The sequence below is a fragment of the Apodemus sylvaticus genome, chromosome 11 (assembly GCF_947179515.1).
Source record: "Apodemus sylvaticus chromosome 11, mApoSyl1.1, whole genome shotgun sequence".
In the NCBI taxonomy this organism is placed as follows: domain Eukaryota; kingdom Metazoa; phylum Chordata; class Mammalia; order Rodentia; family Muridae; genus Apodemus; species Apodemus sylvaticus.
This window is the reverse complement of record NC_067482.1, coordinates 97,186,073-97,205,673: the sequence shown is the minus strand read 5'-3', so window position 1 is coordinate 97,205,673 and position 19,601 is coordinate 97,186,073. Positions and strand designations below refer to the sequence as shown.

Below are 19,601 nucleotides of genomic sequence, written 5' to 3'. Positions count from 1 at the left end.
TTTTTTTTATTACAGTAAATATCAGTAGGTTTGCCCACCTAACCAAAACCTCCTTGGATTTCTGAATAGGTTTTAAAGACCATAAAAGCTCCTAAAACCAAAAACCATCTAGAACAAATCCCCATTCACCACTTGTAGTCTAGATATCTGATTTTAGTTGCAGATCCCTCACTTTCCAGAACATTCTGTCTTGCTGCACTGTACAGGCTGCCATGCACTCTTCTTAAACATAGTATTGGGGCATTGCATGCATATATATATATATATATATATATATATATATATATATATATATATATATATATATGCAGAGGTCAGGTTGAGACCCCGTGTCCTTTAGATGACACCGTGAGGTACTTGTTACCCACATGCTCTGCTTATAACTCTTGTGTGGGAGCCTGTTTTAGCCTCTTTGACACTATGCTATGCCCACTAGTGTTTGTGAGTTCCTCTCGTTTCCATTGACACTTTTCCTGAGGATTCCTGTGAGTTGATCTGTACAGGCCACTGTACTGACTGACCAAGTAAGAATTCTGTAAAGGATAGTTTTGTAGATTGAAAACACAGGAATCAAGCCAAGACTTTCTAAGTCTGCTTCATATTGCGTTAATTACAGAGAAGCACAGCATGTAAAAATGTAGCAGTCCTAGCCTCTACATGGCTGCATACAATGTATACATGTTTGGTATAACTTGACAAATAGAAAAAAAAACCACTCTTATTTTGTAAAATCAGTTTCGCTCTTGAAACTTTACAATGATAATTGACTCCTTCAGTCAGCCGGCTGGTCAGCTGTGTATTTTACGGCACTGTAGATGGACCTTGGATCTAATGAACGCTGAGCTAGCGCCCGTCACTGAAATGCACCAGCGCCCTCCTCTCAGTCTGGACCTGAGCTTTCTTATATCCCAGTCACCGACATTGATGCCCCTGCCTGCTTCAACCTCAGGTCAACCAGACCAGCATAAGAAATCATTTATGTACATAGGATTGTTGTATTTTTATTAGACAAATAGGTGTGCCCTGTTGTTTTATTTAAAACAGTGGCTTTCAGAGTGATCAAGTACAGTTTCAGAGAGTTGGGAGTAGAAAGAATGTACTGCTCAAACTTTTATTCACATACTTTAGTCTAGAATTAATTTTAGATGGAAGTTTATTAGCACTTAATGTGCAGCTTAGCATGGATACTTCTGCTATCCCTGCATGGGGCTCTGTGTCAGGGAGAAGGGGGACAATGTTCAGTGAGGGAGGGGAATTCCAAAGCTCTGAATTTAGTTTCCTCTTCTATTTCACCTTGCCGGGGTGTCAGAGCCCCTGAGATGGGAGAAGTATAGATAAGCACCTCAGACAACTGTTGGTATTTTTCTTTCATGCTAGGCAAGTCACAAGTGGTGATATTTTAGAATATTTCTTAATATGGAATCTGAAACCATACTGATTTTTTTTAAAAAGTGTAAACAAAAGCTTAAGCATGATTTCCATTCGTATTGACTTTTCATAATTACATAAAACTTTTACATTGGTCAAAAATGTGTTATATAGCTTTGTTATAGTCTTTCCTGTACGGTGACTTAGAAAGTGACTAGAGCTTCCCAAGGGAAATGGATGTTGGGTTAGCAACAAACCAGGCTACAAAAATACCTCCATCATTTTATTTTCTTGCTAAAGTAGTCCTTGTCGTCTATATTGTTTAAAAAGTCTTTATAGTCTTTAGATTTTGAGAATTTGAAAACATAATTTCCCTGCCTTGATTTAAAATACAAGTTATAATTCTGTGTGGTTTATGATTCTGGTTGACAGTGAATAGATGCCACTTCCTACCTGAGGGGGACAGACCTTTGTAGGTGTCCTGGAAGACGAGCATCCTGATTTACTGAATCAGCGAGTGCTTTCTGAATTTTGACTTCCATATTTTTGTGAAGAAGATCTGTCTGCTCAGAAGTAACGTCAAGCACATACCATAGAAGCAGACTTTTAGATCCTGAAGCTGAACTTTAAAATCTAGCTGTGATGGTTCTATTATGCTTCCTTCTCATCTTTTTTTATACTGAGAAAAATGGTTTTATAGCATTAATATTAAATTAGCATTTAAATTGTTAATTTTATCTTACACTCTCAAATTTTCTATTTGTGATATGATTAAATATACAATAATATATTTATATATACTCGGCATACAGGAAAGCATATATCTCTGAAAAAGTTTTTTTACTGCTTTTTATGATATTAGCATACAAAGTAGTAGAATATTTCCATCCTGGACACTCTTACTAGAATATAGATCTAATTTTTCAGTAACATTGTATATGAGTATTGAATGTAGAAAATAACTCAAGGTAAAAAGCTTGTGGCATGAAGAAATGACCTGTAGCTCTTTTGACTATTTGCCAGTCATCAGAACTTTTGGTTCTCCTTTAGTCAATTAGTTTCATGATTGGTGTTTCCAAGAATCTTATACAATTTTGTTTAGTTTTTAAAACTTTTCTTCATTAATTCACAGGCAAACTGAGAGTTTATACATTCCATAGTATGTTCTACTTCTATTTCTAGCCTCACCTGGAAAAAAAAAAAAAAGAGTATGGCTGTAGATGCTCCTCAGCGGGCGCGCACCCCGATGGCGCTCTGTAATTAAAGCAGCAGTTTCTGTGGGTAAGAGATACCAAGTGTGGCTAATTGCAGTGTCTCAATCTGCACTCTCTGCTGAGGAGGGAAGAGTGGCTGGATGCTGTCCTACTTCAAATGGCAAACGATGTCTGCATTCACTCCTGTGGAGACTCACCAGCTGCACTCCCATATTGACGCTCCGCCCCAGTCACACCTTCCCCTTTAGTTTTTGGCTACATCTATTGTGATGAGGACAACATAAAACATTTATGTCTCAAGAGCACTTGATGCACTTTCCAAAGACAAATCACTAAGTAGCCGATGTATGCATTTACAACTCATCACTAAGCATAATCATTAGTTGTATTCAAGGCTAATAAGAGATTAGCCAAATTATCTTCTAAGGTTGTCCTTGGAGTGGAGAGGTGAAAATGATAAATTATTATATTGTATTGATATTTTACTGGGTGTTTTTCCTGAGGACAGTAAAACTTTTGGAGTCATTTGGGAGTTGCAAATGTATAAATTAGAAATGGCAGGGAAGGGGCTGCCGCTTGGTGTTCCGCAGCCCTCAGACGTGGTGAGCGCCCACCCAAGGGCATGCTTAGACTTGGTTGGTAATTACAATTGAGCTGTAAAATATTTTGACAGTTTCCAACTGTTGTGTACATGTTAGTCATTTGGTGGCAAATGCAATTTGGTGAGGGTTTGGGTTTTTTTTTTTTTTTTGAGTTGGGGAATATTTAATTAAGACATTGAATTGCGTAGTATTTCACAGTAAGCAGTAATAAAATACTTTGTTACTATGAGCTACTTTTATAATTTATCGAAGACAGAGAAAAACTTCATCTTTAAAAACACTGCATAAGTAAGTGGAACTTGCTACTGCAAGTTTCTGATTTTCTTTACAAGCTGTTACTTGTTGCCTCCTCATTGGGGGCTTGAACATGGTATTTGACGTCCCTAGGTGAGGGCATTGAAGGCCCCCCACCCAAAAAAACTGAGACTGGCTTATGATAATTATACGACTGGAAAAGGTTGTTTGGGTTGATTTTCCTGAGAGATTTTTATCCTTTTATTAATAGCAATAAAGGTAATAAGCTAATGTGCACAGTAAGACAGTTCCAGAAAGAGAATGCCCAAGCTTTTACTTCAAGAGTTGCTTGTGTATATGGAAAATGCAGCTAAAGAGGTTTTAATCCCCTCTGTTAAGCACAAAGTTACTTCAAATAATGGTTTATGAAGTTATAGAACAGGATTGATTGTAGGGGGAAAGTTCTGCATTCTCACCACACATGCAGGAGCAAAACTTGACGAAAACCTGTTATTAAAGATTGCTGTTGTTTCCATAGAAACCTTCAGACATTTTATTCTTTCTGTTTTGCTTGACTTTTTCTTTTTTATCATGGATCTGTCAGTTTATGTAAAGATTCTTAGAGAAAGCAGGAACTTCGTGAAAGCACGAGGTCTTCAGCATTTGTGGAATGTCTCTTCAAGAGCGTGATGCAGAAGTGACGCTGAGTGAGTTTGTACTACGTCAAGGTGGTATTGTTTCCCCCAGGGATAAATGTTGGGAGATTCATTACAGAAGTTATATTTATTTGTACCTAAAATCTATATTTCATAAACAAAAAGACTGAAATTACAGTTAAATTTAGAGGACTACACATGTTTCAGCAATGACCCTCCCCCCACCTGTGCACAGACTGGCATCATTGAGTGGACTTGGTGGGTTTAAAGTGAGTCAGGATGGAAACGTGGTGGCGGTGGTGGCAGTGGTTGCGGCGGCGGCGGCCTGTCCCAGTACATGAGCTTGAGGACAGCACTCACCATCAACCTTTGGCCTTTCACATGTGTGAGCACACATGCATAGTTCTTGTATAGCCATACACATGTAAACATATACATCACACACATACACATGCAAAATAATTTTTAAAAGATTTTAAAGCACAGCTAACTTTACACCTTAAGGAAGTGGAAAAGGAAGAAATAATCCCAAAGCCAGAGGGAATAAATTTTAGAACAAAAGTGAGCTAAATAGCAGCAAAACACCTTAGAGAAACAAACTCAACTTAAAGTTGACTTTCTTCAGTACATCAACAGAATGGGCAAACTTTTTTAACTTTATGTTATACTTCAATAATGATTTATGAAGTTACAGAGCCAGATTGTAGTGGGAAGGGTCTGTATTCTCTCCCACATTTGACACTTGGTTACTTGAAAACCTGTTATTAAAGATTGCTGTTGTCGTCATAGAAACCTTCAAGCATTTTATTCTTTCTGTTTTGCTTGACTTTTTATCACAGGTCTGTCAAATATGGATGTGGGTTGGGCAGAAAAGACTCAATTTACTAAAATCAGAAGTAAAGTGGGCTTTGCTACCCATTTAGTAGACATTTAAAGAATTATAAGAGTCCTGTGAACAGTCATTATCAACAGATTGCATAGCTTAGACAGACAAATATGTGTCGGAACAACAGCTAAGCCATACTGTAGAAAGTGTGACTAGATCTGTAACAAGTTTTTAAGAAGAAATTGAATCAGTAATAAAGCATCTCCAAATAAACTAAGGGTGGTGACTCATGCTTTCGTGCTTGGCCCCAGCGCTCTGAAATGGAGGCAAAGTATTGATTCTGAGGCCAGTCAATGAAGTATGACAAGAGCATGGGTGAGGCCAGTCAATGAAATATGACGAGAGCGTGGGTGGGCTGGGGAGGGGAGAGGAGGGGAGAACACTTCCTAGCAACTAAGACAGTTTCACAGCCATTTTACCAAGCATCCCAAGAAGTAACCCCATTTTTTTTCTCCAAATATTCTAAAATGTGAGGGCACATACTCCCTAGCTCATTCTGTGAGCTCAATCAACATTACTCTACTAACCACAAAATCAAGACTTTAGATCAGTATTGATTATTTTTTCAAATGATGTAAAAATCTTCAGCGCAAATATTATAGAAACAAATTGTGCAATTTTTTTAAAGGACTGTGCACTGTGACCAAGGAGGAGTCTGCTGGTACTCAACAGAAGAAATGGGTCAATGTCATATGCTCTATTAATACATTGTAGGACTTAAGATGGCCATCTGAAATAATGCATGAATGACATTTGACAGGACATGTTCCCTTTCATAAGAGCATTCAGCAGATGTGGGTTCAAAAGTAACTTCCCAGAGATAATGACACCCACATTATGAAAAGCTCATGGACAACGTCATGTTATACAGATAAAAAGGACTTTTCTTCTGTACTCACAAAATGGCAAGGATGTCCACTCTTAGAACTTGTCTTTCTCACTAAGAACCTGAAATCCTGGTCAGTGCAATTACACAAGAAAAAGAAAATCACCAAAATCAAAAAGGATATTGTAAGATTAGCTCTGTTTGAATTGATGGGCTCATACATATACCAAACCCTAAATACCACACACATACACACAAACTTAAAATCAATAAATTCAGTAAAATCATCAACAATAACAAGTCATTTTCATTTCTGAACACTGACATTAAACAATCAGAAAGAAATTAAGAGAGTAATTCTCTGAACTATAGTATCAAAAAGAGCTAAATGGAAGGAGGAAGTATTTACAAATAACTTTAGCTAGGACTGTGGGTGTGGCTCAGTGGGTAGGATAGTCACCCAGCATGCAGGAGCTCTGGGTTTGACCATAGCATCTCACAAACCTGAGTGTGACAGCATATGCCTATAATCCCAACACTTTAGAAGCAGAGGTAAGGAGGGTCAGGAATCCAAGATTATTCCTGACCTCACATTCGAGGTCAGCCTGGGGCTTCCTAAGAGCCATGTCCAAAAAGGAGGAAAAAAAGAGATTAACAAATTAACCAAGAAGACGGAAGACTACCCAACTAAACAGTAGAAAGCACTTTGAAAGAAATTAAGAAGTTATAGACTGGAAAGATATCCCATGTTTGTGCTTTTGAAAACTATAGTGTTATATCTAAGATGTAACTTGAAATTTATAGATCTAATGTAATCATTAAAATTCCAGTTACCTTTTATTCAAAAATAGAAACATGCCATCTTAATAGTCAAATGTAGTTCCAGAGGACCTACTATAACTTTTTAAAAACACCCTGCTAAAAGCAAACACATAATATCCAACTTCCAAAATTACTACAGTAGTCTCAGTAATCAAAAATATGCTCAGCTTTTTTTTTTTTTAAGTAAAGCCACGTATATCAGAAATGAGCACTTTACTTAGTGTGATGTTAGTCCTTTTCACTGTTCAGTGGCCTTGGACAGAAGAGCCACCTTTTCAACAAATACCTTGGGAAACTGAATGTTACACATAAAAGAGTGAAGGTGGACTGTCACATGACCTACTGTCCCTACTAGACAAAGCCTAAGAAAATCTGAGAACTGAAGACTGTTAATCTCTTAGAAAGAAACTCTTAACAGAAGTTCCACAGGCCTGGATCACTGGGAATGGTTTTTCCTGAATATCACCCAAAAGTCGTAGACAGCAACATCCAAAATAGACAGAATTTACTTCAAGAATATTTAAACGTTTTTGGATCAAGACAGACAGGGTGAAACAAATAATATATCTAAGGAGCTATCCCCCAAATGTATAAGAATTAAACTACGAAACTAAAAGAACTCAGTTAAAAGTGCCACAGTGGACTTGAATACGTTCTCTCCGGTGATGTGCAATGGCCAGTAGGTGTAGGAAAAGATGCTCACTGTCTCTAGTCGTTAGGACAGGCAGATCAAAGCAGTCCACACACACGGAAACTGCTCCACTATTTTAAACTATGTTCAGCTTTAGTAAGCAGGGGAGTGTGAGGATTCAGAGCCCTGTGCACTGTTGCAGTGACCGTCAGCAGGAGACAGGTTTGAGAAGCAGTGTTTATTCACAGCAGCTGTAGATTGAAGGAACGTGGTGTCTGTCAGCAGGTGCGTGACGACAGAAGCATGGCAGGCACATGCAGTGTGGGGCTGTTCCCGCTTTAAAAGGGGCAGTTCTCATAAATGCTTTAGCATGAATTAGCTCTGAGAACCGTTATGCTAAATGGAAGAGCCACAAGAAGACAAGTTATTACATGAATCCACCTGTAACGTGCCTCAGTAATCAGTGTCATGGACTCAAGGCCCAGTGCGGGGGTTCAGTGCCAAGCCCACTTGTTCAGTACCATGGGTCTGACCCCCCACATCTGCAGGAGCCTACACATGATGCCAGGGTGTGGGGAAGCAGTGAGTGGGGGGCTGTTGCTCAATAGGCCAAATGAAAAGACTCCTGAGAATAAATTGTGGTAAATATGCCATCGATGAAGGTAAACCCTGAACTTATATACTTATTAAAAGGCTAAGAAGATAAATATGCTACAGGTATCTTACCATAATAATAGTATTAGAGTCATTGGAACCCCCAGAGAACACTTGTTTATATGAAAATATTTCTTAATATTTGAAAATAAAAATTGTGCAATTTGAAAGTATATCCATTTTAAATGTCAGTAGTAAACTAGTTTATACTTACATAAATACTGTATTCTTGTAGCATAACTGTATCTTCCAAACCAAAATTAGTTAAAGGGGTGACATTGTTTTTAAAGATTTATTTATTATATGTAAGTACACTGCAGCTGTCTACAGACACTCCAGAAGAGGGCGTCAGATCTCATTACGGATTGGTTGTGAGCCACCATGTGGTTGCTGGGATTTGAACTCAGGACCTTCCAGTTAGTGCTCTTAACCACTGAACCATCTCTCCAGCCCCAGGGGGTGACATTTTTGGCTGTCATTTTTGCAGAGTCTGCCATCTGGCCTAAAAGAAGGTAGTTGTACTCAGTGTCTCCTGATAACTGAGTGTGGCCGTGTGGCTTATTATTCTGTGTGGTGTTTACTGGTGAATTCATGTAGATGTTCCAGCAGGTGTTAAGATGTTAATATCACCACTGTATTTTTTTTAATGCAAGTCTGAAGTCTTTTCTTGTCTCCTCTTGTATTCTAGGTGATGCCTAATGATATTGTTTGGTGATTGTCTCATATTCAGAAAGTTAAGAAGAGTGCTGTTGTAAACACTTGTACACATGTGTTGTTCTGGTTGCCAAGCATGTGCTTCTATAGGCCACAAACCTAGGGATGGTTGACTCATAGAGTGGCCATGTCTTCACATTTTAACAGAATAGATCTTACCAGAGTTTATCATCAGCTCTGGAAGAAAACTTGTTTCTCCCACTTCCTTGCCTGTTAATAGTTTTAATCTCATTAGTATCATTTCAATGAAAATATCTATGACGATGTCAGCCCGTTTAGGGAAAGCATGTATTAGTACTGTGTGCAGCTTTGTGAACACTTGTGTGTCTGGACAAAAGCTCATATCGTCTAGATGCTTACACTTCATTTTATATTCAAGTAAAGAGTTGAAAGTACTCTTTCAGTTTCTGTCCATTGTTTTATTGGTTGGCCTTATTACCCTTACTGTGTTTTAAGAATTTTCATATATTTTGAGTATAAAGCCTTTTATCAGGGAAAAATATACATAGTTGCTTAGCACCAGGTTTAACATTAAGAAGGACAGGAAACTTTAGTTTTTGCATCATAGTGTCAAGTGCTATAAATACATAACTATTATCGGGTAAGTTATAGAGCATACAGTGCTATAATGTCGTGTCCACAGTTTTCAAGGTCCTGATTGTACATAACACACACCGAGCGTGGCGTGCTGGGCATCCGTTTGTAGTTGTCATTTAGAGTTTATTCCTAGGCTGTCAGGTGGGTGTGGCTCGTCAAGCTTGGGCCATTGTTAGAGCACTGTTGCCTTGGAACACACAATAGCTCCGATTGATCTAATGTATTTCCCATGGAAATCGTACATACATTGGATAAATTTGATGGTTTTTTTCATTCGGAATGGGTCATTGTGTTTAACCCTTTCTCTCTGAGGAGAAAAATTAAGTTTCTCCACAAAACTGAGTTTCTGATCTGTGACTATAGTCCATACCCCTGGGGGGGGGGGTCTTTCCTTTTCACAGTAAAGCTGAGTGCTCGGTGAGACTGACTCCTATTTCCTTCCAGTATATTTTCATTCAGTGCACATTTTACTCATGTTACCTGGAGGCAGTAGTGCCCACACTATGCTGTAAGAGTCCGCCTAGCACCCAGTGCCGCAGGCTCGCTCTGTGAGGTAATCTTTATAGAGATAATACCAAGATTGATGTACTGTCTGACTTGGCATTATTCCACTGCTGTCCTTCAGAATAATTGTTGGATAGCTCTTAAAAACCTTTTCTAATATTTTTCTGCTCTTAAAAAATGTTAACATAGATGAGAGTTAGTTCTCAGTACTATTTTAATCTGAGCATAAATCTAAGAGTTATCTAGCAGCATTATAAGACTCCATCACTTTTACTGTAAGAGAGAAGTAGGTGCTGCGCTGTGGCTTAGAGCCTCACACACGGTGCTTCGGGTTCAGTCTCTAGCATGCGTAACTGCTGTAACCACAGCCTGTAATTCTAGCAGCCTGATAAGGCAGGAGAATAAAGAGTTCAAGGCATACTCTGCTAACTAATGAGGCCAGAATCTGGACTGGAGAGCACTTGTTTAGAGAGAGGAGGGAGATAAATGATGTCACCTTGGGACAGCCAGAGACGGGAAGAGGGGGTGGGGATAGAGACACAGGATCGTGCAGATGCAGATGTTCTTGTTCTCACCATTGCTGCTATTCTTGACTTGCCAGATGCTAAAATCAGATCTAGCCAATGTTCTTTAAGCATGATTTGCAATAATTGAGGAGAGTCTCCAAGAATCCTAATGTAAAGACCAAAATACGCATCAGCTTTAGCAATAATAGTGCACATCTTACCGAACTGGGCTTAATTACTTCTTATACTAATTCTAGTCCAAAATCTAAAAGTCCAACAGATTGGACAAAGGGGTTTTTCTAGGAACTCCTGAGTTTTAATTTGTTTTGACTAGTTGCCTTTGGGTTGTTTGTTGGTTTGTTTTGGTAATGCTAGTTTCAAGAAATGTATAATATATACTGAGTTCTTAAAGCTGTATTACCTTTGAATGTGAAATGTATATTGAGTGCAGTCTCGGTTGGTATGGAGACTGTCTGGTATAGATACATCTACTTCTACCTGTGTAGCCTGAGTTTCCATGACTCTGTTTTAGAGACAGCCATTGCTATCTCAAAGGGCTTGTGAGGCATATATAAAGTTTGTATTTGATACTTTCATATTCAGCATGTATTCTGTGAGCACTGTAAGAAGATACTCTATATAATATAGTGTGATCAAAGAAAATTTCTGTGTCTCATGTAGGAGACACAGAAAATCAAGAGAACATTGGAAGTGGTAGTTATTCCCTGGAAGGGAATAGTTATTCCATTGGAAGGGGTAGTTATTCCCTGCCTAGTTATTGGGAATTAGATGAGCTTTTGTACAGATAGCAGTTAAACTGAGTCTTGAAAGAAGAATGTGGAGTTGTCACAGTTGTATGGGTGGCAGAAGTGATGCTCTGTGGATACTCTGGAGATGGGGAAGCTAGGGTCTCAGCAAAAAGCATAGGATGAGTTAAGAGACTGGTGAATCATGCTAGTAAACACATTAGAATGATTTGGGGTTTAGTGTACAGAAATGTTGTGATATTTTTTATGTGTTGAGAACCAGCAGAGATATTAGATGTGTTGTAAGAACACCGTGCTTTGATAATGGGTCAGGAAAGGGGGAGTTGGCAACAAGGACGACTGAGGCAGTAACCTCATCAAAAGGAGCTAGATCATAAAATTACAAAAATAGTATAGCCATAACAAGGATATACAACTTTCCAGGCGTTAACTAGTAAGGGATATATAAACAAAGAATTTAGAAATGATTCTGAGATTGAAATCCATACAGTTGGGACAATAACAGTATTATTTTCAAACACAATAAGAAGAATCAGGTTATAAGGAAAATCATGGTTTTAAACATACTGAGTTCAAATTTTATAAGGCAGGAAGGACAGCCAGCTGGAAATGTCATCTTGAGAGAGTTGGAACCATATTTGTGTATGTGGGAATCATGTGTGTGGAAGTGAGAACTGGAGAGTGTGGAGGGAGCATGAGAGTGAAGAGAGAAGGAGAACCATGGGAGAAATCCCGAGGGCGCGTGTGACTGCGGCCACGGGCGAAGGGGGCCGCCCACGACGGACACCCCAGACGCAAGCATAGAGGAGCGGGAAATGCAAGGGCAGTCTCTCAAAGCTACTAAAAATTAGGAAGTTTTACAGTGAGTTACTTAGGTTATCTGACTGAGATGCCTTGCTATTATAATAATTCAGCGACCTTATGTTTAACAGTAATCTCTGCTATATTATATTAAAATTATATTTGAAAGGTCATTTATACCTTTTTTTTTTTTAAGAAACTAGGCCTCTCTATGGAATGCACTATGTAGAGCTGAATTCTTGAACTCACAGAGATCCACCTGCCTCTGCCTCCCTCCCAGCCTCTGAGTACTGGAATTAAAGGTGTGCACCACCATCCTTGGCCCTTTATGTCTACATTTGATGGATAGATTTTGGTATCCTCTTTTTTTGGAAAACATAAATTAGTGATTTTTTTTTTTAGTTTGTTTCATCAGATAAATTGCATGAACCTCGTTTCATACACAGAATGTCAAGATACAAATAATATTCATTAGCTTTGTTTAGAAAAAATTTGAAGTATCACTTCGTTTTCTTCATCAAATTTGAAATTAGAAAGGAGTCTCAACAAACAAGTACGACTTCTGTGCTGATGATTCCTGGTTGATAGTGTGGAGCTGAAACTATATGGTGACAGTACTGGACTGTGGTGTGTGATGGCTCATGGTGACCGAATGGTGCTAGTAATGCACAGTGACATATAGTGCTGATGATGTAGGTGACATTTGGTCCTGATGGTACAGGGTCACAGCATAATAATTGTAGTTGCCACTCACTGGCCTACCATACCTTTTGTTAAGTGCTTCGTTCACTTAACAGTATTTACTGATTATTTACTGTGCATTAGTAATTAATCTGGAACCCTAAGATAGGTTAGTAAATAAGGCAGATTGAGAGTCTTGACTTAACAGAGTTCTTTTCAGTACAGGCAGATAATAACTAGTAAGTATAACACGCACAGGACCACAAAGGATAGGTGTCGTGGGAAAATAGAACGAGGAGGAGGAGTCAGGAGTGCTGTGTGAGAGTCGGATGATGGACCTGGGTTGTATTATTATGACGGTGCCTGACTGAAGGTTGTAGCATTGAAGTTACTGTTCGAATATCTGAGAACACTGGTCGAGTGGGATAATGTCTGCAAAGGTCAGAGTGCAACCGAAGAAAGGAACAACCAAAGATGCATCTCACTGAAAGCGAGAAGGGGAGAGTGGGAGGCAAGAGGGAGTGAGGGGGCTTGTTGCTGTGGCGCTGTGTATCCAGGTTTGCCTGGCTAGAGAACCATTGGAGTAGCCACTCACAGATGAGGAGACTAAACCAGGGACCAGTAACCCGCCTCATGGCTGTGGCAGAAATGGCTCTCTCCTCCAGCCATGTCAACATTCTCTAAATAGTTCATTAATTTATATGACCCACTGCAGAATATCAGATAAAAGGGCAACAACAGCTTGATAAGCCACTTATTGGATCTGTTAATGGTGTTTTCCTTCAAACTAACATGGCCATTTATGGGGCTTGTAATTTTACCAGTTTTCTCCATTGTTTTTGACTTATTTTTATGGAAAGTGAATTGTTCTTTTTAACACAGGCTTCTGGTCAGAACAAATCCAAATTTTAGCTTAGCTTGTCTAGCCTTCTAATAAAGGACCTTTTTAGAGATAAGGATATATAGTTATAATTGTAATAGCATGTTTCAAATGAATTGTTATAATTTTAGATTATCTACCTGACATATAACCTAGTCTCAGATGTTTATGTGCTTTAACAATTTTATATAGGATATTGTAACAGGTAATTATTTGAATGATAGGAAAATAAATAGTGGAGAATTTAGAAAATATGCCTAATTCATGGATTCCTAAGTTCATAGTCCTCTAAGTCAATCTGAATCTAAGTGACCGGAGGGACTCAAAGGTCACGATGGACCATTTACTTGATTTTTACATATTAGGTTGAAAGTTAAATGAGTTATTTAAAGTAAATGTCCACTATCTGGAAATCAGTTTAATGTACTTCTTTACATTAGGTTGAATGAAGCCAAACTTGTTGATTTATTACACTTTGGTGTATTGCGTGTGCACGTGTGCATGTTTATGATGTAGGTAAGATAACTTGCACAAGTCTGTTCTTCCCTCCTGCCTTGTGGATCCCAGGGATTGATCTCAGGTCAGAAGACTTGGCAGCATGGGTCTTTATGCACTGAGCTGTTTCACTAGCCCTGAATATCTTGTTTTTTATGATTAATGAACTGTTTAGAATTTGCTTTGTAGAGGTGATTGCTTAAAGAACACAGCTTTGCCAGGTTGTTATTATTTATATAATGCCCCCTAATCTGATATTTGAAATAAGAAATTACATATTTGATGATTCCTAGTTGATTATTTTAATAGTTTTGGCACTGACCTGCTATTGTCAAGTGGAGCATCATTGATCTGTCTTGAATAAGCATTGTTGTAGGAATGGATCATTGGGTAAACGTGAATGGTGTCGGGACAAATGGTCATTCTCTCGTCTTACTCTACACGGCTCTTTTGCTTTCCTAGCTAACAATTTTGATTAAAAGAATTAAAGTCCAAAATTATTCATTAGGATTCTTATAGTTTTCAGTTGTATCAGCCTTCACAATTATCATAAAACATTGTAGTTACTCAGTTAAAAACAAATGGCATGATTTTGAGAGTAGCAAAACTGTAAAATTAAAATCTTACTGTATAGTCTTAGTTGTGTTATCATGGTTATCCTGTTAGGTGTATGGACAAAGGGAAGTATGTGCCTAAGATATAAACACAGTGAACTCTCCTACTCAAAGATCATTCTCAAAAGGAGTTAGGAGATAATTTGAGTATATCCAGAATATATACTGTTGTGGGTTATTGTCCCGTCGCTAATAATTAGAACTGTATTGTTGTTAAATGTATATAGGAAGAATGTTTGAATATGACTACCACTGTGTTATGCTGTGTTTTACACTTACTGAGACTGATCTTTCCACCAGGTGATTTCTCAATACCTGAGAGTAGTTGCAACGCCACAGTTTATGCTGTAGATAGACACCAATGCATTGTTTTTATCCAATCTTGTTTGTTTATGATTGCATCTGGGAAACCTTCTTTAGTATGTAAGTTACACAGCTATTTAGCCTTAAGTATTCAAATATTTTAACATGATGTTTCCATCAAGGACATTCATGACTTCTTCTTCCCAAAAGTTTAAAGTGTTGCTTATCTACTTGTCAGGCAGATGCCATGGGCGAAAAGAAGATAATAACTTAAGATTTATGTCTCCCTCTCAGAGGCAACCGTTGTCATGGACTGACAGTGTTAAAGGACCAAACTGGCATCAGAGGTTTCAAATGATTTAGCTAGGTCAATTAATGTTCATTTTTATCTTCCATTAGCGTCTTTAAGAGTCCCCTTCCCGCCCTTTTTATTTCTTTCTTATATTCTAGCCAAGCCCGATACCAAGTCCTGTTCTGGGGCAAAAGCCAAATGCTAGTCAGTCGTTGCTCGCATGGTGCAAAGAAGTTACGAAAAACTACCGGGGCGTGAAAATCACTAACTTTACCACGTCGTGGAGGAACGGCTTATCTTTTTGTGCAATCTTACACCACTTTAGACCAGACTTAATGTAAGTAGAAGTGTCATAAATATTTGTAAATAATTGGCATTCTTAGAAGAACACGGACTAATTTATTAGCATGTATTCTAAAATACTTGACTGTCTTTATTTTTGAACTATAGAATTTGCCTTTTTTGAGAGACACCAACCTTTTTCTCAGTACCTAAGAGTAGTTTTTTCTTTAAAAAATGATTTTTCTCTTTAATCTTAATAAAAACTGACATTATTATGAAATTTTTATTAGTGTTCAAATAAGAGACAAATACATTTTGTTTATTGATAATAAGGGATTATCTAATGGTAAATGTCACTGTAAAAGCTAGTCTCTCTTACTTGCCTTAATGGAAAGTTTCAGGCAATAAAACATATAATCACTATTTGTTTGCTTGTTTCCTTTATTTTCTACACTATTAGTTTTGTTTATTGAACTGCTGTGAAATTACTAGTTGCCCTTTGATGTTATTGAATATCAAATTTTTAGATGCAGTTTATTTTACAAAAATTTATTTTTATCAAATATTATATATACCTACTATGCCATTTTCCCCCTCAGCGACTACAAGTCTCTGAATCCTCAAGATATTAAAGAAAACAACAAAAAGGTAAGAAATGCCAGGGGAAAGCGAAGCTGCCGTTTTGGCTTTATGGCAGGTTTTTATTAATTTGAGAAAGGCAATGGTGTTGGGTGAGGTCGTAGCCGTAGCATGCGAAGGTGGGCTGTCCCCTGCAGGTTAAGAAGGGTGCCTAGTTTACTATGGTTTGCATGGACTTTAATATCATAAATACAACGTAGACATCATTAACTCTTAAGTATTTCTTAAACCATATTGCTTTTAGTGCATCATTTAGCTTTTGAAGAATATACCCAAAGCTTTTGTGAATATTATTCAACTTTAGAAAAGTATTTTAGGAAATAAAAGCAGAAATCTATGGGGTTAGCAAAAAAAAGAATACATAGGCTTGTTAATGCAAAGCAATGATAAACAAGGCTTTGTTTTTTTTTTTAACTTTCTAGTAAAGATATATTTCCATATATAAATATATACTTCATCAGAACTTCCTAACCTGCTTAAGAGGATATTGATCCCATCAGATTTCAGAGATTACATAGGATTTGGCCTTGTGGGCCAGCTGACTGTGGCTAAGATTGATGAATGTGTTCTTCTTGTAGGTGATATGGTATATGTGATTTTTCAATATGCAAAGAAATCAGCATCAAGTTCTGCTTACAGTACACACTTAGTATTTGTATTCAATTGAGTTTCTGAACTGAAAAACCAGTATTATTGTCGTCTTAGGTCAGGCATTTTTACCTGTAGATTTTATCTCTAAGTGTGTCGTCGGTAGAGGGAACTCAGCAAGTTGGTGAACACAGTGGAAGGAAAACGTATTTTGTATTATACACTGTGCCATAATTCTGTAACTAAACTTTCATATTTCCTTCTGTTGTAAACCTTCAAATCTCACCCCAGTTGTTGAAGATCTCTACAAATGACAGCTTAGAACTCCTTCAAATTATTAATTATTCACTGGATATGGTAGCACAGCACTTGGGACCTGGAGGCAGGAGGATTAATTCAAGGTCCTTAGTCAGCCTGGGCTCCATGAGATTACGTGTACATGTGTCTATATTCACACATACATTAATTAATATGTTCATTAAAACATTTTACTGTTTCCCAAATTCAGTTTTATATATTAATAGTGGTAATTTTAGTATAATTGCCTCTTTCTACTATTGTGCACATTATAGCTATAAAATATTACTCTCAGGAGGAAATCCAGTGACAAAGGAGATCAGAGAACAAGGTGGTAACTAATATCTAGTAGAGACAAATTTTAATATACTTTAAATTATTAAATTAGATGGAACTATTGCTTTTAGTCTTATAATCTTGGTAGAAGCTTAATTAAGAACTTAAAGCATTTTTTTTCCTTGATGTGGGTTGTAGAGTTATAATACACTTGGTAGAGTTATAATACACAAGTTTCTCTCTCTCTCTCTCTCTCTCTCTCTCTCTCTCTCTGTCCTTTGTATGCCACCTGAAAGGGGTAGTGCCTATTTCTCATAAACATTACCTTTTAGGAGCTAGGACTTTAGCTGAATGAAAGAACTTTTAGCTGAATGAAAGGCTATGGGTTCAATCCCCAGCACTTTCTAGTAGGCTTTCTACAAAGGAAATGACTCTCGTGAATTACTTCTTACATAATTTTAGAAAGCCTGTGTTTATTAAGTGAAATGCCTTTTTTCTCATTTATTAAGCTATATCCATAGAGGTAACATTTCTTTATTTTCATTTCCTTGCATTTGACTAAAGTGACAAGCTAATATAAATGAAGATATCAGCGTTATGGAATGAACTGCTGATTGCCAGTCAGTTGTGTCACACCTGTAAGGCAGGAAAACTCTTGAACTCATACGTTCTGGACAGCCTGAGCAACATAGCAAGACCCGACCAATTAAACGATGATTGCTCTTTAAGTAGCGCTTTCCTTTGTTATTCTGTATGTATTTTAAATATATGTGGAGAATCTCATTAAGGTTTAAGTAAAGTAGACTTAAATGTGGTTTTCTAATTACTGCATAAGAATAGTCTGTCTGTATGGTTTCTTCAAACTAGCGATATAGCTAAATAAGTGTTTAGTTAGCTTGACTTGATTCTGGTTCACCCCCCAAATATCAAGCAGTTCACCCATGGCAGATAATCTTGATTTTTATGAGGGTTTTAATAACTTATTCCTTTTGTACACTGTTCAGTGCATGTCAAGGTACACAGTTGCAGTGTTTCATTGCATCATGTCTACATCGAGAACCTTAGTTGTAACCTATAGATTATTTCCTGTTTTACAAGGCTCTTCATGATAACTTTTTGTGTTGTCATGTACTCTTAGAGTATCCAGGAAACAAAAACTTCCTCTTAAACATCCCACTTTTACTTGTGATATGATTGTCAGTGACTCTTCCATAACTAACGTAACATTTCAGAATAAATAATATAATTTTCTTTGAAAAAATACTTGACTAATGAGATGACTTCATGGTAAAGGTGCCAGGTGCCAAGCCCTAGCAGCCTGAGCTCTGTCCCTGACCCTCAGATGGTAGGGAGAAAATGAACTCCCACAAGTTAGCCTTAGATACCTCCTCACACACACAGTACCCACCTCAGCAGTCATGCACCCCCACCCCCGTCCACACACACAAGTAAATAATATTTTATACACATATACATATATGTATCTTTAAACAAACACTCTCCCGTTCTTCATGTACAGTCACAGCATGTGATTGACCATGGCAGAAATTAACCTGTGTAAATTCTTTGACAAAAATTTTACCTCATATTATAAGAATCCTGGTTTGTTTTAAAGCACAATTAATATGCATAAAATGAACAGCTAGTGAAGCAAGACACCAGCACTACAAGAGAGCAAATCATTTTTTTTTTCAGGTCTGTAAAAAGAACTCAACACAAAAGGTATTTACCTGTGGCACCTGATCTTAAGCAGTGTGTCAGCGTTTTAGATAATTAGGAAATGTTTAGACTACTGCCTGCGGAGCATTTCCTGATGGTCTGCTATTGATGTCTGTCCGTCAGGTAGTCAAGACACACAAGGAAGAAAATGACTTTAATTTTCCTAAAACATGTAAAAGAACAAACAAGTCTATACATGCACACCAGCTGAGCTACCTCTCCAGCAGATATTTTGAAGAACCTGTATTATAAAGCATCATTCTGTGGAAATTGAATAGGTCTTAATAGCACAATTTATTTTTCATTTTCTTCTTCACATGTTAAAGCTACAGGAAGAATACCAGTTAAATTCAAAGGCAGAAATTTGCTATAAAAGCACAAAAATTCTTTTGATTAAATAACTTCCTAACATTTCTTTTACGACAAACATTACATCAGGTTGATGTCAAGAAGAGAAATTTTTAACATCTAAATGCATTCAGTAGTGTATCTGCAGAGCCCTTCCATTCTGGCCAACACTGACTGCTTCATAGTGACACAGTGCTGCTTCAGGGGTTAGTTCAGGATAGTAATAATTAACTGTAAATTGAGAAACAGCTTTGGTTCTTCAGAACTAGAAAAACCTGATGTGCCACAGTCGTTTAAATGCTAACAAAATAATACAATGCAACCTCACAGTCTTAGCTACATTGCAGTATTCAAAACATTTCATCCTTTCCAGAACAACAGAAGTAAAAATAAAGCCACTCTCCT

The 19,601-nt window shown here is 37.5% G+C and overlaps 1 protein-coding gene across 7 annotated transcripts in view; it reads left to right on the top strand.

The window, feature by feature from the left end:
• Window positions 1-19,601, top strand: part of Ehbp1 (EH domain binding protein 1) — a 278,079-nt gene that overhangs the window by 168,085 nt on the left and 90,393 nt on the right. For all 7 annotated transcript variants that reach the window (XM_052198644.1, XM_052198645.1, XM_052198646.1 and 4 more), the window contains exons 11-12: window positions 15,206-15,384; window positions 15,929-15,977. In XM_052198644.1, the coding sequence (XP_052054604.1) occupies window positions 15,206-15,384; window positions 15,929-15,977 (228 nt within the window). The remainder of the gene's footprint in view (window positions 1-15,205; window positions 15,385-15,928; window positions 15,978-19,601) is intronic.